This window comes from Monopterus albus, unplaced genomic scaffold (assembly GCF_001952655.1).
Source record: "Monopterus albus unplaced genomic scaffold, M_albus_1.0 scaffold18.1, whole genome shotgun sequence".
NCBI classification, from domain to species: domain Eukaryota; kingdom Metazoa; phylum Chordata; class Actinopteri; order Synbranchiformes; family Synbranchidae; genus Monopterus; species Monopterus albus.
The window spans coordinates 3,274,723-3,300,184 of record NW_018127898.1 but is presented as its reverse complement, the minus strand read 5'-3'; the positions used below and the strand labels follow the sequence as shown (position 1 = coordinate 3,300,184).

The following is a 25,462-nucleotide window of genomic DNA, read 5'->3' as shown; positions in this document are numbered from 1 at the left end:
TAAAAAACAGCATCTAACTATAACATGTTATATAACTAAAGCATGTTAGTTTGCATGTTAGCACCAGTAGTGCTATTCACCTCCTTTACTTAAGTAAAAGTACTAATATCACATTGAAAAGTATAGCTTACTTTGTTACAAAACGTCTTTTACAAAAGTTTTTCTTTTGTAATCCATGAAATGGTAACTGTAAGTTGATTAAACAGCTTTTTTAGGGGACATGAGCTGGTGTCAAACTGTTCCCTGTGTATGTTGGTAGGATGGGCAACACTGAAGAAAAATTGCAAGTTGTTTCTCCTTTGGGGCTTTGTCCAAGTCTGTGGCTCTCAGGTAAGAGCTAGACTGTTCTTTCCGTGTCTTAAATTAGGTAGAAAGGCTGTCTAGCATGGGAAAAGAGGCTGCATTTGAGCTAAAAATGCTTTTGTGTGCATGTTGGAGGTCTAGTGTCCCACCCAAAACCAAAGCTATGAAGAGCATTCAAAGTAATGTTATGGAAAATACAACTCAAAAGAAGAATTTGGCCCATGTGTTCCAGAAAAGGGAGCACAGCTTTGCAAAATGACCAAGGTTTAATAACCAAATAAATAACCTAAACAGGTATATACTATAAGTATTGTGCATGTCTGGCAAAACATAATACTGCATCAGGGTTAGGACTCACCTTTTTAGCACCTTATATGGTTCACGAGGTCAGATGAATTCATTTGCAGCAAATGCATCATCTTTTTGTCAGTGTGTGACTCACCAGTGCTGGTGCTGTAGCTGTGAACAGTGGTGTCAGATGGAGGTGGTGAGCAGCCTGAATCTATAGACACTGTGTCGTCATCCTGGGAGCAGCCGGCCTGGATGGCTCTCAGGTAGCTGTGACTACGGGATCGGAAGCATGTTGGCATGGGCAAGTTTGGAGGGTCTGGGTTGTCCTGAGAGTGGGAACGGGAATCTCTGAATGTGGACTCGGAGCTGCGGTCCTCATAATGGTGGCTCATTTCTGGGTCCCTTAGCTGGAGGGAGGTATATACAAGGTTGTCAAAGATGTAGCAGCAGTGTCGCAAGGAGAACAGTGCTATGTGAGTGTGTTCAGTTTGATCACAGTAACTGCTCCCAGCAGTGGAGGTGACCACTAATTACCCAGCTGAATGTGCCTGTAAAGGACACTCTTGTTTTGGAGAAAGTTCAACCCTGTTATAATGCAGTGGCCTGGTGTAAATCCTGTACTAACAGCCTGCACTGCTAGTTCTGTAAAAAAAAATAAAATAAAATAAAATAAAAAAATGACCTTGTCAGTGGGAGTTTAATAGTTACCAAAGTCATTCATTTGGCTTTTGGTTTCATAACATTAATATGAGATACAGCTGGAAAGGGGTTCTTTGTTCATTGGAAGCTCATTTTATTACTGTCATTCAAGCAGTATCTGTGAAAATGAAAATTATACTGTGCAAATGAGTGCAGCACAGGGTAGATAAAGGAAGAACATTTGCTAGATTGTTAGGGTTAAGCTTTGAGCAAGTGCAAACGTACTTATAACTCATTAGAAAAATATCAGTGAAACTAAAGAGCAAAGAGACAAAAAGAGAAGGAGGAAACAGGAGGTCATTGTTTGGCTTCTGACAGCTTTAATGCAATAATGTTTGTTCTCTCCAGACGAGCACTGACCTGTCCCATGCAGCTACGTCTGCTCAGAGTGCTGCAGGCCTGGCTGAAGTCGTCGTCCCAGCGTGGCAAAGAGGAGCCTGTGCTCCCGATGCAGTCTAGGTTGTCCAAGCTGCGGTTATTGGAGAGCTCTCTGAGAGACGGAAGACAGCTAAATTGGGGCGTAAGATGAGAGGAGAAAGGAAATAAAAGAAATATGGTAAGGATATGAAATATAAGGAGGAAAATTAAAAAGCAAAGTCAGAAGTGTATGAGGACATATTGAGGGAAAAGACAAATAAAATGTATGACGACAAGGAGGCAGAAGATTAACATGGATCGGGGAGAAAATGGATGATCAGCAAAACCGGGAACTGAAAGAGACTCTCAAATCGACCAATTTCTTCTAATTAGATTTTAGTATTAATCATTGTACCATCTGAGCATGCAAAGCCAGTCATGATAGGCGACACATGTACACAGCTCTCTGTGCCATCATGGTGCCAACACCAAAGAACAGGCTCAACTTTAATCAAACTAAAAGAAAATCACTCTGTCCATCTTTTTACACATTCTTTGGTGGCACACAGTGATTGTAGCATGGCAGTAAACTGCCATGCCATGGTCTATGCACACATATGCCCTGTCATTTCTGTATTTGAGCAGTGTCAAACTTTCTACCTAAAAGCACTGGGCAGATGGCATTTACAAGCAGAAGGGAGGCTGGCAGTTGTTGGCAGCAGGGCATGAATTTGGCATTTGGAGTTGCCACTGACTTTACTGACATCTGAGTGGGGCGGTGCAAAGTCACTGATGATAGATCAAAGAATCAGACATTAAGTGTTTTGCACGACGCCCATGAGACGTGCCTTACAGACCTATCACTGACCTGCTCATTGACCTGCCCAGCTGCTGCAGAGAGGACACACTGTGGAGCGGAGACCACAGGGCATCCAGCTCCCCCTGCAAAAAGGTGTAATCCAGGGTTCTGCTGCTCATGCCAATCAGGGTGGAGCAGGAGGGATTGGCAGGGGGAGTAGGGTTAGTCACTCAAGCATGCTTTAGGGGAGAATAAGTCCTTACATTTGTAAACAAACTTTAAAGGAATTTGAAATCTTTTATTTATGTGGAGGTGCGTATGACAGGTTGGCATGTGTCATGGTTCTCAATATGATGCCCTCTTGTTTCTGTTTAATGGAGTCAACCGCTGATCCAACCAAAATGTATCAACTGTTAAAGAATCTGCAAATAGATTCTGCATAAGAGCTGTTTTATAAAAGGTTTTGTTACAGATGTTATCTTGAGGATTTCAGTCTCTGGAAACTACCTGAGTAAATATCCAAAGTTCAATACATGCCAATGAAAACATACTTACAATGACTGTATCTGTATTTATGTGTATGAGTATATCATTAGGGATCTATCTTTCTTAAACTGACTTAACAATGCCCCATATACAAATGAACCAATGTGGATGTGGATGTCATTTTATGAAAAGACACAGTGTGCCCCATGATTTTCTGGTTTAGTGCAAACAAAACTCCATGTCATATTGTGTAAACATCACTAATGCTGTCCATATCCTCTTAGTTAGACTGATGCTTTTATGGAACTGACAGTAGGAGGTAAATCACAGCTGAGGTGTGCCAGTAAGACTGACATGTGGAGGACAACAGGGAGTCTGACACTATTTAATTCTATGTGTGAGTAAGCAGAGCTTGGACTATATGCATGTTGTATGCATGTTCCTGCATGGTGAGGCTTGGTATGATAGTTTCCTTCCTGTATGCCCATGAAATGGTTGTGCCAATTGATATTTCTAACTTCAAAAACAAAAACTCAATTTATAACATTATGTGACTGCACGTCACAGTCATGGGTTCTACACTGTAATCGCTGTGCTTCTTTAGTTCACATTTATAATCCAGCTTGTACCTTTAAGATGAGTCTGGTTCTTTTGCTGTTAAGTGATACTATGTACTGCATAACAGTGCACAGTTCTAGGTCACGGTCTGTTCTCTTACTTGCGTGGGGGTAGCTGGTCGCTCAGAGACTGCTGCGTTGCCCTGAGGTAGCTCTGGCGGCGAGCAGCAGTTTTTGGCGAGGGTTTAGGGCTTCCCTCCGAATCGTCGCTGTCCTCCATGTCTCCCATGGCCTTCACATAGCTACCACTGCGCATCCGCCGGCATGGGATTTCATTGGCACCCCCGGTACGGCCTAATGTGCTACTCCAATCACCCTATAGGCAACATTCAGTGGCTAAAATTAGTCTTCACTTTTTTAAGATCTAACCTGTAGCACTGTATTAGTGGTGATGATAATAAGAATGCCTTGATATTTGTATTAATCAACACATTTTTCTGTAAATATAAATACTCTATAAATGTCTTTTTTTAAATCAAGGACTACATTCACTTTAAGCTTACTCACCCTTGGTCCAACCTGCAGGTAGTTGCAGGTTAATTCCTGTTGGCAAGATTTGGACTTGAGCATGGACCTGTCCAGAGTAGCTGAGCCCTTCTGGATCACCTGTCTCGGCTGGCCCATAGTCAGTGTGGACCAGGACCCTCCTTTCATATAGTCACTATCGTTCATTACCATGCTTCCTAGTCCACCAGCAGGCCCAGGAAGGGCCTGATACTTCATGTCATTGCTGCTTTTGGAGGAGCTGATAGTGTTATATCCACTTTGGATGTATCTGCTCTGTCCCCCCTGACTTTCATGGCCAGTTGGATGTCCTAGAGTCATCGTGGCCATGGTGTTATGGTAGCTGCTCAAATCACTGCTGTCCAAATCATCTGAGCTCCAATAACCTGACATGTTGGACCGTGGCCGCCGCTTGGTGGTGGCCTCTGATTTTGTACCCCGATCTTTACTTTTGCATCTGCGATTCTGCTTCCCTCCGTTCTCTGTGCTGGACGAGCCTCCGCCACTGCCAGTAGAGCGTCCATTGACATTTCCTTTCATGTGGTGGGTTTCCAGTGACTGGGACTTTGCAAAAAGCTTCTGTACTGAGTGCAACATGTAACGAATACGACCAGGACTGTCTGTTCGCTGCTTGGCCACAGCGACAGCAGATGTTCGATGGAACTGCAACGTGCTGAATCCATCACGACCCCCAGGTAGCTGCTTGTCAAACTCCAGCAGGCTTGGTGGTACCTGGTTCTTGGTCATATGATGTGATATAGTTGCTGAGCCACTTGTAATCATAGGTGTTCTTGCACTCAGGCCTGCCATGTCCATGCCTGTTCCCATGCCCATTGGCATGGGTGTCCCAATGGTCCCTGTACTGATTCCCCCAATACTGTCCCCAGGTGGGGAGAAATCAGACTGGTCATAGGAGTTGTAGTGAATCCTGGGGAAGGTGCTGCTGTTGGACATCTGGTTGTTGAGGGGCAGCATGCAGTCTGGTGGAAGGGAGCCTGGGTTGCCCGAAGCATATATATGGGGGTCCATGGTGCCATAATGGTCCATTGTTGGGCTCAGCAGATAAGGGCTGCGTGGTAGGGTGCTGGTCTTCTGAGGGTAGAGGACCTCTGGATGGCCCGAGGAAGGATCACAGGAGTCAGACAAGTGTCTGTTTCGGTTAGTCCCCAACCCTTTCATAATGACAAGGAGGCCCAACCCTCTAGAAGACCCCCAGGCCAAGTAGAGATGACTGATGACTTTGAGTGTGACTCCTAGAAAAGAGACAAACAGGACAGAAAGACACAACACAAGAAGGAGGGAAGAGGTTTAGAACTGGTTAATATACTCCACAAAACACAAACTGAACAGTGCCTATCAGCTCAGCCACACAAACATGCCCACTTATATGCCATACCAGACCACAAACAGGCTGTAGGCCTGTGAGGGAAGTACTGTGTAGTGAATAACCCAGCTTTCCACTACCACCCACAGTGAACAGCTGTGTTAAAATGCTGGAAATGGATGGAAAACAACGTGTGGAACAAAGACAAGCTATAGCTGGTGGGTCAGGGCACACATTGTTGGTAAGAGAACAATTGCTGACAGTCATGTGTAACTGCAGACACCTCCACAGCTATGTGGAGCTTTACAGCAGCCAGTGAACAAATATCTCCTGTTAATAATCTAATAATATTCAGAAAAAGATGAAACAAACAATAATTATAATCATAGAAACATCTCTCTTAATGTGTAAACAAATTAAACTTGGATAGTGAATTATGTGCCCTTTACTTGAAAAATAAACAAACAAACAAACAAAAAATCTAAATAAATACTTGTTGCCTCTGCATGATACAAAACTCATTTCTGGGAAAGCCCTTTCTCTTTTATTCTGTGGCACTCGCTCACTCTGCTCATTAGTCCATCTGTTTCTCTCTCTGTCCCTCTCTTCCGCCACTGTTCCTTTTCTTTCCTCTTCCCACCTGGCACTGGCCACAGAGCTCCTGTCCTATCTTGGCATGGTGAGTCAAGGTTGGTGGCCAGACTGTCACAGTGAAACCAGTAAAGAGAATTTGATCAGCAGGTGGTGTTGGTAGGAGTTGGCAGCTCAACCTCCCTGTCCAACTAGTCAAGCTGTGTCAGTGCCCTGGCTGAAAAAGAATGCTACTTCTTGTCATGGACAATGATATATGCCAGTGGATGAGGGATATTATATAGCGGTCAAGCAAAGGTGATACAGATTTTTATGGTGCAGTGACAGGTACTGTATATTCATATGTGGCTGCTGTAGTGTGGATCTGTACCATCATTCACCTAGAAGGAGACACATAGTGAGTTCAGCTTCCTGTCAGCCGAGTCTGCTCCCTTCCACAGGCAAACAAGCTGCTTACATTTTATGCAAAAAGATAGTGAGAAGCAAATAAAAATAGATAAAGTACGGTTAGTGTCAATCCTACTGGACAAAAGGAGCTTCCCCCTTTAAAATACCATTTTTAAAAGTTACTATTAAAGCCTAACAGTTCAGAAATAAATGTTTCCCTTACTCCTTTACTGCAGCATGTGAACCCAACCTGAAAGAGTTTTTAGCTTTTCATACTTGAACCTGTCTTGTCATTTATTATTGGTCTTCTTGGCAGCAGTGCAACACAACCAGTGGCATCACCAGACTGACACTGTAATCTAGTCCCCATAACTCAAATGGCTAATTCCTTTAGCATTTAATATAGTAAGATCCCACTTTTCTATCAAATCGGTCTCTATGATTGATAAAAAGTGGTCGTCTATGGCAATATACAGTATATGCAGTAGTTAGACTGGGCTAAAAAAGATGAATGACATTTTGTCATTAGTCCACTACAGACTTTCAGCACATGTGAGGAAACCTAATAAAGTAGTAAAAGTCCAATTTCATTTTATGCATGATACCTTTAATCTGAATTTATCCAGAGAAAGTTGAGCAGGCAGGCCAACAACACCTTACTGAAAATTCACACATTCACAGCTGCTTCACACAACAGCAGGCTTCCACTCTTTGCTACGGGGTATCCTGTGGGCCATCAGTGTAACCAAGATTTTCCTACTTTGATTTTCGCCGTGTTACTCTCACTGCAAAAATAAATTACAACATAACAGAAGCTACTACTAATGAGGGGGGTAGCAATGGCCACTCTGTCTCCTGTCTCAAAGAAAAACATCTGTTGTACTCCTGAAGTACAGGGGTACAGCATCTATAAAATAGGTGTTTTTTTTTATATTTGCTGGAAAGGATATTTGCTAAAAATCTCTGTGCTCCCCTTTAGAGAACTAAAAAAAAAGCTGGAGAAAAGGAGACATGAGATAATTGCAGTGTACTGGTCAACACACAATAAGTGATAGGACGCGAGACAAGCAGCTCACTTACAAGATTATACTTAATTCCCAGGCCTGTGTGAAATGATTGTGTTTCATCATTCAGGGAAGATACAGAAATGTACTGCACCTTACTTTGCCTTTACATAATGTGTGCAGACATGATTTTTACACACTTCTAAAGATTAGTAATTTGCAAAAAATTTCCATATAAATTATAAACCTGTCTTTTCATGCTACCATTATTAGCGTGCTGCAGGCACAGACTCATTTAGTGTCATTAACAGAGCCTCTCTGAGTACCATCTCCACTGATAGGGTCAAATCCTCTAAATCCTTTTACACCACATTAGCTAACTGCCTCGTATCCCGTTGTGACACGCCGCTCAGCTAAGCTTAGCAAACCCTCCTCAACGTGTCAACCGCAGTGAGGAGGCTCATGACAGTCACATTGTTAATGGTGGCAAGATCGTACACTGCCAGTCAAAAGTTTGTTTTTTTTTTGATAACTCTCTTTGTAAGTGGAGATAATTTTTGTCTACAATGAGATAAAAAGCACAGGTATAAGAATAAGACAAGTATGTGACTTCTTATTTCACTGGCTTCCAATTCCAGTAAATAAAGTCCTAATTAAGAGTTAATTATGATGCTGATTCATTTATCCTTAAACGTTTGGTCCCTGATTTTGCTGCAGTGTCCAAATGTGTCCTTCTATCCACTATTTGTACAGTAAGTATTACTTGATTTTTTTCTCCAATTTAATTTTTGACCTCAGAGAAGAGAAATAAAAGAATTTAGGTCAAGCTTTTTCATTCATGCTGGGCAGACAAATGTCCGTGTGCATCTCAGCATCTATACAAGTGTACAGCACTTGTTTAGAATAGTGTGCTCACAGATATGTGCTCACACAACAGTGTTAATGTGTCTGAGTTTGTGTGTGATTGTACACCCAGCTTGGAGCGTCTGGTGGCAGCACCTCCCTAGCTTGTGCACTGAGGAGCCACCATCTGTTCCTCCAGTGGAGAAAGGGGCGTTTGGCTTTGTGTCCGCTTCATGATCTTGCTCATTCACTCAGCCACCACAGCCTCAGAGCTACAGGCAGTTCATTCTGCTAACCAGAAGAGGGTGATCACAGTCAGTGCAAGCTGGATTTGTGTTTCTGCCAAGTTCCATCACTTTCTGATGTTTTCATACAGCATGTGGCGATGTTATGAACAGACTTGGTCAAATCAGAATTAACAGAATCATTTGTCCTTCACGGAACCTGACAGTAAGCACCGGACATGTGTTAATGTCAGATAATATGTAAATTAATGGTTCAAAGCAAAATAAGTCCTAAAACCATGCCTGAAACTATTTTGTCTCTGAAGCCCTCACCATCTCTTGATGACGTCCATGAATCAGGGAGTATATGTCACCCTGGATGTTTGTTTGAATGAAACTGTCTGAGAAGTCTCTTTGGCGACACTGCTAAGCCCTCTGAAATGTGACAATGGGTCTCAGCTACATGTTGCTATTTTGCCAGAGAGCATAACCCAAATTTGTTGGGGGGAAAACACAGCTAAAAATAATGTTTTTTTTATGTAAAGCTTTAATTTGAAAAGTAGCTAGTTAGCTGGTGCAAATGCATAAAATGTACAATATTTACCCCTTCAGTATACTGGAGCAGAATTATACTGTAGCAGTAGTATAAAATGGAGCACATCAGTAAATGGACTTAGTTTCCACCACTAATAATTTGTATTACTACAGCACTGCTTCAGAGGGAATGGTTGTGTAGAAGAGAAAAATGATGTTAAATAGCAGCACAATGTAAAAAATCTGGGATCTATTTTGTTCTTTAAACATCTCAATTGGTTAAATCCCAGGGACCTCTATTTCTGTTATAGTTCTTTGTCATTCTAGGGTCAGTGAGTCAATGCTTGTCACTTTATTTATCTTCAGTCAAACTCCTCCCATTTATCCAGTCATGCTGATGATAAAAAACAGCAAATGAAGAGTTCATCAATTTTAATTACAACAATATTTATAAAATCATATATTTCCTGGCATGAAATAGTTACAAAATCAAACTGAAAATGAGATTTTTTTTATTGTCAATATTTTCATTTACAAACCTACAGTATGCGTTTCCACCTTGTAAGTATTCAAACTTAATGAAAGACTGCATCAAAAAAGTCTGGGTTGTCTGCTGCAGCCTGTGTTCTAGCCCTGGAGTAGCCAGATTTTTCAACCAGTTGCCAAGTTTCTAAATCGGCAAGTCAGTGGGTGGCTAGATTTAGATGAGAGACTGTGCAAAGGACATCGTCCCCTCCTCTGAGCATCACAGGCAGTTATGTCAGAGCACAGCTCAGTCGGTCCTGAACCCATCTGCTCCTTAGGTTCACGGCACTGCCCTGGAAGTCAGGGGGCATTTCTGTACGTGTGATTGTGCGTTGTGTCTAAAGGCGGTGTACGTTACATGTAACATGACAAACCAATGCATACAGATGGCTGGTGAGGGGGAAGGGACAGAAGGAAGAGCTGTGGGGGAAAAGGTGTGGGTTCTGACGGTAGCGAAAATGAAAGCAATCTCAAGGGAAGGAGAAGGTGTGAACGTGAGTAAATGTGTTGTAAACTGTGCTCTGGGGAGACGGCGAAGCAATATAAAGAAGCAGAGGAAGCTGAGAGACAGAAATCAGCAAGTGTGGAAAAAGACAGCACAGATGAGGAAGAAAGAGGGAGGATAGTGTCAAGAGAGTTCAAGTTCTACATATACTATAAAGGAAACAAGCCAGTTTTTAGAGTGTTTATCCTAGAACGGAGTGTGAATATACTGTATGAGGCATATGTATGTGTACAGATAAGACTGCTGGAGAGATAAGAATTTTCTTAGTTTTGTTTTAAGATATGAGGTTTTGTTTTTCAAGTGAAAAGTAATTAAATAATTTGTCAGTCACTGAGTGCCTTTGAGTGTTTGCAAGTGAACGCACACATACACAGCACTCACTTCTATGTATGTGTGTCACATAATTAATAATGAATAGAGTATGTGCATGAATGCATGTGTGTGAAGCAGGCTAACCTTGTCCTAATTACACCCAGTCTATTCCATCAGTGCTGTGCTCTGGCCTATTTTCACAGCTATAAATTTACCACCTTCCCCTCTGCTGTGATAGATGACCCGCTCGTTTTAGCCCGTCTCCGAAGACTGTGAGCCAGAAAGGAAGTCAGTGAAAGACAGCGACACCACTTCAATGAAACTTTCCATGTCCTCTAATCTATTTCTGGTTTTGAAGTTGGTACATTAAAAAGGAGTATGGTGTGTTGTTGTTGTCATTTTGTTTTTGGCTTTTGTTTGATTTTTAGGATGAGGAAAGCCTATCAAAAACAGTGAATTAGATGCTTGAAGCATCTTTACCCTCTAAAGATGACTAAGATGTTGACTAACTACCAGATTTATTGTTACTATTCTGATGTTGTTCCTGACCTATAACTTGACTGGAGGAGGCAAGTGAAAAGGCAAGAGGTCAATAAAATGTCATATCTTCCTATAGCTAAGATCTGTCAAATAGAAACATTCAGTGTCTAAATACTATCTGACTTTCAATTACTACTCCCTGTATTTTGCCATTAACCTTCACAATATACTACACAACACACAATATATACATAATTAATAGACCCAGGGCTGCTGACACTGGGGGAACACTGGGTCAGTTGCCCCAGGCCCTGGGTCAAGAGGGTCAGCTGCTAACCCACAGTAAGAAAAAAGGTCTGGTCATGTTACTTTAAGTCAGAATTTAACATCCAGCCAGCCCATCCCCACCTCCAGTGGTCAGTCCCAAAAGTCATGTACTCAGAGAACACAATTAAACACACAAAGAGAAAAAATATTAAAGTGGAAAAGGAAACTTCAAGTACAAGTACAGCCCCACCAAGTATTTGTTGAAAGAAAGATGAGACATCCATTTAACTTAAACATCTGGCACAACTACAGTACTAATACTAATATGCAACAGCTAAAGCACCTAGCTTTAATGGCTTGAGTAAGACACACAATGGACCTGAATGTACCCATATAAATAATCAGCATTTTAGAAACAATTCACTATAACAATGAATGTGATGGCCTGAAGATCATGCAGCTTAAGCAACGTGAAACTTTGAATCCAAGTGTTATAATACATAAATAAAACCACTAATATCCCACTTTGCCTGGATCTGACAGCGGTAATAACCAATAATATTCACAATGTTTATTTTTAAAGTGTTGATTTTACAATTTATACAGTAAACAAACACAGAAGCACTTTCAAAATGTTTGCACCTTGGTTCAGGTCCAGAGCAAAGCCGGACTACAAATCATCCCAATGGATTTACACAAACCAAAGCTCCTGTGGATTTGGAAAAAATAAAAAGGGCAAAGTGAAACCATTTAATCACAAACCCATATGATAATATACAATATGCAGTTTGTTCCTTTAACCCTCAGCTCTAATCCGTGTGGCTACCGTTACAATGGCCATGTTCCAACATACGCCATCCAATCCTGACCCTTTGACCTTGTCAGTGTGAACTAGTGAACACTATTGTGAAATTGTATTTTATTTCAAGTATTAATTTGTGATAAAGCATTAAGTTCATTTGTTCAAGTCTGTCTTAATACAACATGTCCATATATTTGCTGAAAGTGTTATTGTTCTGTGCATTTATTCCTGTTTTTCATACTTTCCATTAAAAAAAAAAATCCCTTTTTTGTGTTTGTACAGACACAGAGGGGGATATTTACTAAACCTGTCACAAATTTCTGTTATATGCAGAAAATATTTCAATTATTATTATTTTTTAAAATATAGCAGAGTATTTTACCAGCACTGGTGATATAAATGAGTATAGCCTCAGCTGTCTTAATTTGAAAACACCTCTGCTTCATGTCTGCTGCTGAAAGCTGTTGCACAAGTGTGGATTGAGAGGGAGTCTAAGTTTACATTGACCAAAATTAATATGGTTGAAGAAATCATCTTTTATTTCATTCAGTAACTGAAGAATGGTTTGGCCTGAAAAGCCTGTGAAAGTCCTTCACATTCTCGTCTGGGGAGCGATGCAATTTACAGACCTCCTCTCTCTCCTCAGACATGTTCTTAAGTCTGAATAGATCTCAGATGACTATCAGCTGCCATGATAACAGAAGGGCCGCAAATTTTACACCTGCTTTCTCTTGATGTTAAATTCCAGCTGCAGTTTGCTCTGTCACTGTGGTGGTAAAGGAGGCGCTGAGGGTAGTTGTATACATTCCCTTTCTCTCCTCCCTGATTTTTGCATCCCGGAAGTTTGGAAGGCATTTTTGCACAAGAACACTCAATCTGTCTTTACAATGAAACTTTACAGATAATACACAGCTAGAACAATAAGACTGAATACAATGATAACTCCTTTTATGTACAGTACATATGAACGTGTTAGTACTGTATTAGGGTTGACTTGGATTAAAATGAAAAAAATGCAAACTTTTATTTTACGTTTTAAATCTGCAGAAAACAATATCAGTGCACCAGCTTCTCCAGTTAGCACTATGTTCAAATGGGTCAAACATTAACCCCTATAGGCAATCAGAATTCAGTTTAAAGCTGAAAACATGATGGTAAGACATGACCTTGTGCTACTTTAGTCAGGAGTACATTTTTATGTTTGAGAATAACACAGAAGTGGGTGTCTTTCGATGGGTGCTGCACACAGAGAAGTACAGAGAAATGAGAGGCTTGTGGCTACAGCTGTGACCTCTATGTCTGGATTCGGGGCAAATCAGAAGGACTAATGCAAACGTAGAGATGTGCACATATGCATGCACACACACAGACACTCCATTCAAGGACACACCACAGTAAGGATCCACTCCAAAGGCAAAGGCAACACATTCTCCAAACAACATAGAAAACAGCAACATGCGCTAAGATATGAAGTTCGAGTCAGTATTCAGACATAGCTAAATGAACAAGTTTGATGTTTTTATCATGTGAAAACTCTGTAAGACCAGCTGGCTTTATGTAAAGCTCTGAAATCTTATTCGTGAACCTCAGCTCTGTGATGTCCTGTGCATGTGTATGAGCTATGAGCAGTCACCCACAGCTTGCTATGAACAACCACAATGCAGCTACAAATCCCACCAGGATAAGCCTCAGCCACTACAACATGCCCTTGGCCTGACACACAAAAGCCATAGTTCAGTCTAACACATCGACAAAGCTTAGACCCTCAAAGACAAAGCAGCAGCAGCAGTGCAATGAGATTTTTAGCTGTGGAAGGAAAGGGTGAAAAGCCGCTTCCAGTGGGGATGTAAGGAGTGGCTATGTGACAGGGAGAGAGGTCAGCAGTCCCCTCTGGATGCCAAGTGGGTCAACCCTGCATTCAGGGACATCACAGTAATACCCTAATGGCCGTCTGTCAATCTATCAGCCCATTAACTACCTGGGGATGAACTGCTGTCCTGCCAACAGCTGTAAAGCCAGGAGGACAAGCAGAGATGGTACATATATATGGTTTTATAAAATCACACAGAACTAAGACCCTCAGGCTACATATTGTAGTCATTGCACAGTCACTATATAAGGCTATAGTAGATCTGAATGTGAGTACAAGGACCTTGAAGTGAATGCTGAATTTGTTAGGGAGCTAATGTAGAGAGATCAAAACAGGGTGTAATGTGATCTCACTTTGATAACTTGGTCAGAAGCCTGGCTGCAGCATTCTGGACCACTTATAAATGATCCAAAGACTTTTTTTTTTTACTGAGACAAGTGAATAGTGAATTAACAGTGGTCTAATCGCGATGAGACAAAAGCATGAATGATCATTTCCATCTTGGATTTGGGTTGAGACACAATGGGTCTGAGTTCAGCAATATCCCTCAGCTGAAAGAAGCAGGGACGAGTCAAACACTTTAGCTATTGCTCTAGGGTCAACACTTGGTAAAACGTGACCCCAAGATTTCTGACTGCAGATTTCACACGTTAAGAAAAAGACCCAAGGTATTCCTGCACCTTAGGAATAAGACCAGGAGAGGCACAGATAAGGACCTCTGTTTGGTTACTGTTAAGCTGCAAAAAGTTATTTTCTATCCAATTTAGTATGGATAACTCAGTCATATTTCGACAGTTAAAAGAAATGTGCAGCTGGATATCAAGAGTGTAACTGTTTTATGAAGTTAGAAGCCTGTTCTTGTGCCCAAGGGGAAGCATGTACAGGGTGAAAACAACAGCTCAGTGAACAAAGCTGAGCATTTTGCAAGCTAGGAACGATTTTATTTTCAAAAAGCCTTGGAGAAACACACTGGTCCAGTGGGATGACAGTGTTGCTCTGCTTCTGCTGGCTATGCAAGTAGGATATTGTTTTCTAGCAGGTTAGATGTAACTTTAAAAACTGACAACATATCAGGCTGCAATTTTTTTGGAAATATTTTTGCTCTCTAGATGTAAATAGGACTAAGAGTCTGCAGCAACACTAGCTGCCCATTGAAGATGTAATTAGGCACAGAGTTAAACACTAATGTAAACATGGTGGTATGTCCACAAAGACAATGATGACATGCTCATATTTAGCAGGTATCTTGGGGTGTCAGTAGGCCAGCATCTGCTAATTAGCACTAAACACAAAGTACAGCTGAAGCTGATGGGGACTGTAAAAACTTGAATAGGTATTTGGTCATGAACCAATATTAGGCAAATACAAATAATTAAGAAACAAGGTTTAAAAACACGATAGTGTTGCCATTGACTTTAGTATTATATAACACATTTTAAACCTATAAAAATCTACATTTCATGTTCAGACATTTCTTCCAGCTTTCAGACAGTGTTACAAATAGGGCTACAATTTCTTTATCATAAAAACTCATGTGGGCAGATTGCTATAAGTTGGGCTACATTTTGTATTGTATTTGTGTCTGGTTTCCACCAAAGAAAGACTGTATTACAGGTATTTTCAAAGTGTGTTAGTGTAGCTTTATCCTCTCTTTCTATTCACTTCTTTACATGGTGCAACCAGTCTCAAAATCACAAACAAAAGAACGGAAACAAAATGCATTCTGCCATGAGATCAAACTGTGAATCCTCCTGCTTCTGTTGGGGGGAAGGAGAAATGACTCTGCTCATCTTTAAATACCTGTGGTGATGTGAATTTGACACACTCCCTGAGAGAAAGAGAGTTCAAAAAGCAGCAGGGCTTGCTATTTGTTACATGTTAATATTTCATCATAATCTGTTTATGTGCTGAAATGAACTGCATTGTGCAATGACAATGAATGGACAGAAATAAAACTGCCTTTTCTCCATTTCTGCACACAAAACAAAAAAAGGAATCACAATTCAACACTGTATTAATGTATTTAAAAGCTGTGAAGGGTGAAATAAAGGTCTGCCATTTTGTTGTGTTATTTCAGGGTGTGATTTATAAATTAGAGGCACTTTTGCTACTTTATCAGCTTAATCAAGAGTCTCTCAGGAGGTTTCCTTCCCACTGTGGCTCGAATATCACCACTGAGACTCGTTACCTTGTTAAACTGCACTGAAGCAGTGGGTCTTTGCAGATGGGATTTCTGAGGCAGAGAGGATGTTGACCTTGACATATTAACATGCAGTGACATTAATGAATTTTTTACATGTTCAGTTCACAGTGTGAGTGGGCTGTGTGTTTGCAAGCGAGTCTGTCCTCATATATTAGAAGATATCCATTAAACAAATGTTTTCTCTGTTGTGACTCATCTAAAAATACACAGACGCTAGAGGTAGCAGTGCATTTCATCTCTGGAGGAAACCACAGCCTCATTTTTGCTTTTTCAGGTGTCATAAATTACAAAAGTTAGGACTAAGGTATTTCATGTCACATTTTAAATTCGAAAATTAAAGGCAGCAGTAAATGGGATGAAACAACTCTGTACTCTTCACAAGTGATCCCCAGTTTATATTAAATGTGTAGGGCAGTATGAACACTTTTGCAATGTCCTAATCTGCACACACAAGACGCTTATTAACAGCGTGGGATGAGCACTTTAAACTGCAAGTATATGATGAGACAAAATAGGTACCACAGTGTGGGAACTGACACGTTCTCCTTCTCTTATAGGAGAGAGTAATGTGTCACCCTCAGCTGTCGTTAGCAGCTCTTCTCTCCTCTTTCCGCTCTCAGCCACAGAGTGAGCTCAGCTTTGATCACAGTGCTTCAATATTTTGGTTGTGTACCCTGTTCCTTTCCGCTGCAAAGCTGATTATCACTTTGCAAATGCTGTGTATGTAACTTTGACCTAAAAAGGAAAACATAAATTACCATGGGACTGTGAAACTTGTATGATTAATTTATCAAGTGACAGTACACCTTTTGTGGACAAAATCTGGTATCAAATCCAACTTCTATATCCAATTCTAATACCTGTAGTATGGACTATTGTAGATGTAAAGCCAGCTACATCCTCTCATCCTCCACCATAGGGAGACTCCCATCTGATACCTTATGGAAAGGATTGAGTGGAGAGCTGTGACTGGAGCTTCCTGTTATCTCCTCACCACAGCAACATGGCTAGCAAAGCCCCTGTTTCTGCAGAAAACCCACAATATGTGTGTCTATGTATGGGTCTGGTGAGGTGTCTGTGCATGGGTGTAGAAATGTGAGGAACTCTCTCTGAGTGTATGTGTGTAACTGTGATATTGGAAGTGTGGATATAAATATGTGAGAGAATTTACAAAGATGGAATCTTGTGTGTGTAGGTGTGGGTGCAGAAATGAAAGACAGAACATGCGGCAGTATGTGAGAAGTGGTTATGTTTGAGAGTTTAAACCTTAAACCGAATCTGACACAGCACTGTAAGGCACCATAAGACAGCCACTCACATGAGACAGAGCCACATGTTTATAGCTGGGATTTTTACAAGTTGTGTTCACTGACATTTAGTGAGAACCTAATAAACATATTCACTCCTTCCATATGCAATTCTGCAGATGCAGAGTATAAAGTTTCACATCGTAATTATATTATTGCATTTTAGAATTACACAAGACTAAATAACTCTGTCATCTTTAGTTGAAAGAAGTACATCTGTATTGGAACATTTTATTCTTACTGCACTGGCAGGTTTTTAAAATTAGTTTTATGAAAATCAGACATTAAAGATGCTTTAATCAATAACTTTATATTTACAGTGGGACAATATGTAATGAGAATGGGCTCACTCATGTTGACAAACTCACAAAGAAGTATCACCCACCTCTGCAGATTCTCTCAGTGCTATGGAGCTTTTCAGCCTCTTTTAATCACTGCAGGGAGCTCTTTACATGCAAAAGGCTCTAATAAACCCACTGTGCACTATCTGCTTGGTATTATACAGTGGACAACATTAATGAGTGGTGAACACAGTGGAGCATTAGCTGCTGAAGAGCTGGACATTAGTGGAAACCACAACAGGGCTACAGGGAGTGAAATCTAAATTTGCCATGTGGCCAAAATGATGCTATGTGCCTCTTTATTTAGGAAACTGTTAATACTGTTAACATATGCAGCTAACAGTGCAGCCACCAAGTAACAAAATATAAATATAAATCAATTTTAAAGTGAATCCACTGTAAAAACATTTTTTTTATAAACATGTCACAGTCTTATCCACAGTGATTCTCTAAAAGCTGCAGTGTCCTGTCTTTACTATAAGCAGCTTGGACTGACTGCATCTCTAGTCTAAAAGCCACAAAAACAAACAAAACCAGCCTGTAAATGCAAGCACTGAAGCTTATGGAGAACTTGCTTGGAAGTCTCACATCCTTAAGCCCTGCTTGTGCTCGGGATGACAACCTACAAATCAGAAGTAGGCAGGGTTGTGTTTGAAATTTGAATTTCATCGTCCTGCAGTGAGTCATTCTTTGATGTGCTATCACTGTGAGCAGCATGATGGAATAGCAATTAACAGAGCATGTTGACTTATGTTGTTGATATGACTGTTTGTGTACTAAATTCTAACTTTTATTTGGCTTAATTAAAAAGCAATACTACCAGCTAAGTGCTGAGGTCAGGGATAGGGCTTACATTGGCAGCTCATCTCTCAGAAGCCTCGATCTGAGCAGGAGGAGGTTTCCTGAAAGAGACACAAAGGAACCTGTCAGCGTTTATGTGTGTTATGATCCATACAACCATGTCCTGCTTCGCTTATTAACTGATAAGAAAACCTGAGCGTATTTTGCTGTAGACACACACCCACATGGACTAGCACACACAGTGAAAGGCACAGAGCTGAGGATAAGACTCTGCCATGCAAAATTGCAAATTGTGTTAAAATAATCTGAGAACCAGTGCTTGAGGGCAACTTGCGTGAAGGCTCAGGCCAGCAAAGTATCAGCAAGTAACTCCACCTTGTTGTCTACTTTACTCTTCTCTCTCTGCCCTACCTTCTCTCACTCTTCCTCCTCTCCCACACCTTGGAGGGGAGCACAAAGGCGCCGGTCCCCTTTAGCACATTTCAATCATGGCGGTGTCCCACTCATCCATATTCCAGTCACTTGTATAACACCTATGTTACAGAATCTTTGACACTGTTGAATCAGGGCTCATTTCACCGCAGGCTTATGCAATAGCCATACACTCACGGTGTGCCCTGTCTGATAACACTACAGAGTCCACATTGAAGACTTTGATGCTTGGACACAAGATTATACGAGTGCCTCTGGACACTTATTTGTGTGTATCTGGGTGTATGCTAGATTTTATCACATCTGTCTCTTGTTGCTTGTGTGAAGTGAACATTAGAACTCTATCAAACACTGTCTCTGTTTTCCTTTTATTATTTCAATTGTCAGAGAAGGAACTCGAGCTTCTCAGTACCGACTGCACACAGCCCATACTCTGACAAGTGCCATCTGAAATTTATGGGAGAATGAGGTCAAACATCAAACAGCATCTGAGCACTCTTATTTTGCATTGTGGATCTCTCTTCCCTCAGAAATTCAGTAAGAAGATACCTTTGTTCATCAATCTCACAAGCGCTTAAACATATGTTGTGTGGAAAGGCATAACCTTGATGTTAATATTCAGATGCTGCTGTGTGCTGCGGTGCTATAGAGCACTGTATGTCCCTGATACATATCTGACTGACAGGGTGAAAACAATTAGAAATTCTCTTTGATATTTTAGGTATTCATCTGGTGGCAGTTGATGGCAGCAAGCATACAAAAAGAGTGGATGACACATTAACAATACAAGTATTCAATGCACCCCCCCCCCAAACAAAACAAACAAAAAAACCAATATTCACGTAGAAGCTTGCTTCTGAATGTAGATGATACATTCACAAATAATTGTCCACAAGGTGCAACCAGGCATCTCACAGTGTGTTTCTCATTCTGTCTCTATAGTTTACTGTCTATAGATCCATCAGTCGGGGTTTGGGAGGAGAAGATTCATTCAGTCAAACTTTAATGCAGTTCATATGTTAAAGATTGTGCTAAAACAGAAGTAATTAGTTTGTCATTTTGTTAACGTTCAAATCCAGTGTTGGACAGGCATGGGGAGGGAGTTTCTGAAACTATCCGACTGTCTGATAAACAGTTTCAGAAGAAGCCTACAGGAGCGGCAGCCGAGCACCACTATCGCACGGTACACACTCTCCTTGTACTGGAAAATTTCTCAGAACATTTCAACAAGTCCAACAACCTTAATAACAAGAGAGAGTACATCACAGTTATTAGGTCGTTCCTCGCTCCTCGACTCTCGCTCGGCCTGGAAGTTGTTCCAGTCCACCAACCTGAAGGAAAGTCCCAAAACTCTTATTACTGCTCTGAGGAAATATCACAAAAAAGCCACAAATATACCGAAATATGAAAAAAGGAGATATGACACAATATATAGAACTATGTACATGATAATTACAAAATATTACTTGATTTTTTCCTCTTTTGTAATTGTCTCTGACTTTGTCTAGTATCATGTACAGTTCTTTTGCTGGCACATCCTTAAATGACCTTTATGACCTATATAAGTCTTGGCTGATTGGACCACCTCTGCTTGAACAGCCAAACAGCCTTCTCCTGAGTCAAAATGACACCCACCCCCCACAACATCATGGTACTTCTGCCTTCTAAATATTATGATACCTTTTATAGAGAATGTCCTGATATCCATAGCTTATTTACTAGTCTGTTTGAAGAAGTGAACTAATTCAGTTCAATTTGATTTATTCACAACAAAAAACATTCCAGGACACTTTACATAGTAAAGATGAAGAATAAGAAATGTCTTCACGCATTTAGATGCACAGATGCACAGAACTCACACAGAACTGAGCTGGTTACGCTATAACTCAAGTTTAGTATTTTAACTGCCAACAGAATGTTAGTGGTGACCTCGAACATCCCTGGTCTCTTGTCATTCTCTGATATCCGAGTGGCCATCCTGAGTACCAAACCCCAGAACAGAATTTGCCGAGTAGGCAGTTAAGGCAAAACTAAAAAAGAAAAACAAAAACTGACTGAGTCATTGGCAAATATAAATGCAGGATGAACTGAAAATGAAACCACTGTCCGTCTGGTTGAGTGTAATAGTGCAATGCAGCAGATGGAACCGGCTGTATGTAAGCCAGTTTTGGAAGAGGAAGCAGTGCAAAATGTCATGCTCTTTGGCCACACCATTCAAAATGGTCTATAGCTGCACCGCTCCGCTCTGAACATCCACAGTCTTTGTTACAGCTGTAAAAACAGTTACACCACTGTCGATAGTTTTGATTTTTTTCAGCAGAATCAGCAAACACAAAAGTGCTGAGACCTTTTGCAATAAAATGCCAAGAAAAACTGTACACACACACACACACACACTTCCATCTTTGTGAGGGCACTTATTGGCATAATGCATTCCCTAGCCCCTTACTCTAACCTTAATCATCAGAACTAAATGCCTAACAACTAATTCTGACCTGAACCTTAAAACCAAGTTTTAACAATCGAAAAAGTGAGGACTCTGACACAAGATATGCAAAACATCTACAAAGGCAGAATGTCATCAGAGACAAAAAAGACCTACAAAACAACCACAAGGAGAGACACAGTGAGCTACAAAACACAAAAGAGACAGGATATTTCTAACAAGAGAAGAAAAATGACCACAAAGAGATGCAAAAGAAGTAGAGAAACACAAAAAATCTACAGAGGTTCAAAATCAAAGAGATGCAAAATATCATTAGACACATAAAGAGACTCACAATTGCAAACTAAATGGCAGCATGTGCTTGTTTTGTGTCTTTCTTCAGTGTGGGGGTCTTCCTCCTGTAGAAGAGGTGGGGGGCTTTAACATGCCAGTTTCTGAGTGCGCCGTTCTGTGATAATCTCTTAGGTAAAAAGAGTGAATGATGATGTACAGTCAACGCTATATCAGGAGGCCACCAGGACTTATTACACTTTCTGGAACACAGAAACTCATATATTTTAAGCTCATGCATGATGCACAACTTGAATAGAAGACAATTGAAGGGCACTTTACTGGGGATAGAAGTGGGAATGGGATCCATGCCAAACCACTCTTCCCTGGTTTCTTCGTCCACTGCAGATTCGAAGGACTAAAGTCAAACTGCACTACACAGTGCTGAGTTTGTTGGGGCAGAGTAAGATAAATTAGAAATGAGATTGGGAAACAGATTGAGGCATCAGTCTGGAGGGATCTTTTCATTTAGGAAATGATCATAGATGTCTGTTCAGGGGCTGTGGAGAATCTCTCTCACTGATGGAATGCTTGGTCTTTAAGTCCCAATAGAAACTGGCCTTAACTGAGAAACAATTACTTCAGATGAGATGTTTCCGATTTCGCAGCTAAACTGAGATGCATGGGTGACTTAAGAATACTTTTTCTAGATCTCTCATAGCAAGAAAAGTACCATTTATAATTAAAAAAGGATGAATTTAGTGGACATTTCTTCAAGATAGATTTCAACAGAGGAACCTTTTACTACCACTGTATATATGTGCCCATGTATACTGTATAGTCATAGGCATAGTTTTGTAGCTGCTGGCATGCCCCATTAGTTTGTGCTTAAAGGTCAAAGCCTGAGGGTCTACTGATCCTCAGTCTGTTCTGACTCTCTGGCTACAGTACATACGTCATTTCACTGTACGTCAGTACCCCAGTGAATGGCAAAAAGCACCAGTACACTACAGCACTACACAAACAGACTCCTCAACGCTGAAGAAGCAACATGTTCCCATTAGTTTGATGGTGTTTACTTTTTCAAACAGTTCTAGTAGCTCATGCTTTTAAACCACACAGAGCTCAGGTTTTGAATTTGAGGTCAGAAAATCAGAGCCCTGCACTGACACAGAGCTGACAGAGGGCAGAACATCGCATAAAGACTGTTCAACACCGTGTACCAACAGTATGTCATGCCTTAAAATGCTCAGCTAACCCTCATCTCCCTCATATACGCTTGTTTATGTTTTTCCACTGGTTACTCGTACTTGTGAAGCTACTGTATAATGACGACTATAATGACTTTAATTACAATTAAATAATTGTTATAATGTAATAATACTTTAAATTAAGGACAGTCTATGGCTACTCTACCCATATGAATACCCCATACAAAACCTTAACAAATAAAATCCAAACTATCTCTGCAGCTCGATTCCACTAGAAGCATATGAAAAAATGTTGGCAGTAATTTCAATGAACTGATCGTAGAGATGGCATGACACAACAATACACGCCACTAATAAATATGACTGCAGCTGTGATCAGGTTATCATTGTACAAGTATACATTTTAATGCCACCTGTCTACGCTTGGCTAGTTTTGACATGCAGGGATGAGAGCTACAGTTGTGGAAACAACCTGAAGGCCAAAGGCTCTGACTGTACATACAGCAAACTGCACACATTTACATAAAAACTGTAGAAACTATAGTGAGCTGAAGAGGAAAAGGCTGGTGAAGTTCCAAAAGACATGAGAGTCCTGCAGAAATCTGTTGGGCCATTCCATCAGGAGGAGGACGAGAACGTCTCAGACTTGTAAAGTCTGTAGTACTAAGGAAGCAGATGGGAGGCAGCTTGCCTGTGACTGAAGAAGAATCCCATCAAGTGAAGCAGCGTGACAACACTTTTGGAAAGAATCACACACTCAGTCCAAAAGTCTCAGCATACTATAATTATGCTAATGACTCAGTAACTGGTGGCGGATCCGGCAACTGGATTAAACATGGTCACTGCAGTAACGGAAGTTAGTGAGTGTGTGTGTGTGTGTATGTGTGTGTGTGTTTGTGTTTGAAAGAGAGAGAGGTGAGTACATACAGTATAACAACATAGCATTTGCCAACATTATGTTCTTATAATTATTGTTTAATTTGAAAATGATCCTTCTGAATGCCGTTTATCTGAAATAAAGACATTTCATCTTGCGCCCAGTAAGCTGAGGCAGCTTTAAGCCTAGTTATTCTGTGGTATTTTGATTTTTATATTTCATGAAAAGCAATGACTTGTTGCTTAACATATTCTGAATGTATGTAATCAAAATCTGCCGAAGAATAAGAATGTCAGCATGTCCTTTCTCCTGTCGTCAGTATTTAGCATTTCTCAGCTAACAGTTGCTACACTGTTCAGCTGTTTTCCCCTCTGGCTATTATAGTGATTCACATTTGAAGCTGAAAAGTGCCAAGACTAAATTAGCACTGGAAAAATCAGGGCACAAATTTTTTACATTTTTGTAAACGAATGATTCCATTTTTCTCTCTTGACTTCACTTGGGCAAAATTTGAGTTAACTTGAACACATACATTTCTAAGATTTCAGGGCTTATGTCAATGAACTCACAGATCCCAACAGATCAGACACCGCAACAGATCACACACTGACCAAGGAATACAGTCTTCATGCTTTGAACTTCCTGCATGTTCTGAGCAAAAGAGACAGCAAAGGAGAAAGTGATGGGAACGAAAAGCAACCATCTGAGCTCATCCTCAGGGCCAAAATGTCAGACAGAAGAATAAGCTTAAAATAAAACTCTTTCAATAGATGCCAGATCTTTCCTCGCTGTCTCACCTTCAGAACTGCAATGACTTTGGTCTTTGATTCCAAAAGTTCTTAATAAACCAACAAGGGTGTGGGGATGCAGTGTCAGTGCCAGGCACAGATCAGCTGGTCTTTATCTTTTTATTAGACCATTCAGTCAAACCACACAAGACTCATACAAACACAATATTTGATCTTCACACCAGTGCTCATTACACTATATAGCCCTGAAGTTCTCTGTGGCATCATTAATAAAAAGTTGTTCTGTAGGTTCCTCTGTGCGCTGTTTGTACACCAAGCACTTCGAATGCGCGAGTGAACTGCTGCATGCCTTACTTTTATTCTGTACCACTCATTAACCATCCAATTGTTAAGTGTAATGTAACATTTTGTTTCCAGGTCCAAACTCTCCCTGACTCACATGGCAGAGCCTGTCACTCAGAGTGGCCACACTTCTAATTATGCATAGCTTAAACAAGTTGCCATGGAAGGGGAAATTGCTATAGAGACCAAAACAGTTTTTTGTACCAGGCTGTAGACATGTTTATTTCTGCTGTAAAGCTGGACATTTTAGTCTGTGGGGACTGACTCCCCTTTGGAGCCAGACTCAAGCGCCCATTCTAGGAACAACAGTTCCCAGAACACTTCTGCGCTGGATTCATTTCTCAGCCTCTGAGGCTGCTGCTTGGTGCCACTGCATGCGCAACGTGGACGACATCGTGCCTCCAAATCTGATCGGCACAGAAATCTCAGAGTGACTGGCTGGTCACCAGGCGAGGCAGATCATTATGAAAACCAACCACCTCTTTTTTTTTCAGCCACTTCCAATCTCTGCCAATCAGTCAGGGCATCTCTAGTAAAAATAGCCTGAAGACAGCATGTTTCTCACTAGTTATTTACTAAAATCACACATATCAATATAGTGGTAACTTAAAAATATGTTTAATATCTTTTATTAAGTTCCCCCAGTGTCTTCACTACATACTTTACATGAGTCTGAACAAATGTGCATGTAAACTGCAAGGCAGTAATTCTAGTTCTGATTATAAACAAGTGTGAAGAGCAAGTTCTGTTATTTTGGTG

General features: G+C 40.8%; 1 protein-coding gene across 6 annotated transcripts in view; it reads right to left on the bottom strand.

Moving 5' to 3' along the window:
• dlgap4b (discs, large (Drosophila) homolog-associated protein 4b) overlaps positions 1-25,462 on the bottom strand; it is a 115,018-nt gene that overhangs the window by 17,987 nt on the left and 71,569 nt on the right. For 4 of the 6 annotated variants that reach the window (XM_020592734.1, XM_020592735.1, XM_020592730.1 and 1 more), the window contains 6 exons: positions 18,429-18,477; positions 4,060-5,309; positions 3,654-3,868; positions 2,519-2,620; positions 1,654-1,801; positions 746-1,001 (listed from right to left, as the gene is read on the bottom strand). In XM_020592734.1, coding sequence (XP_020448390.1) covers positions 746-1,001; positions 1,654-1,801; positions 2,519-2,620; positions 3,654-3,868; positions 4,060-5,235 — 1,897 coding nt within the window. In that variant the 5' untranslated portion in view covers positions 5,236-5,309; positions 18,429-18,477. Of the gene's footprint in view, positions 1-745; positions 1,002-1,653; positions 1,802-2,518; positions 2,621-3,653; positions 3,869-4,059; positions 5,310-18,395; positions 18,478-25,462 lie in introns of all 6 variants that reach the window. The other 2 variants (XM_020592731.1, XM_020592733.1) reach the window with 2 other exon arrangements.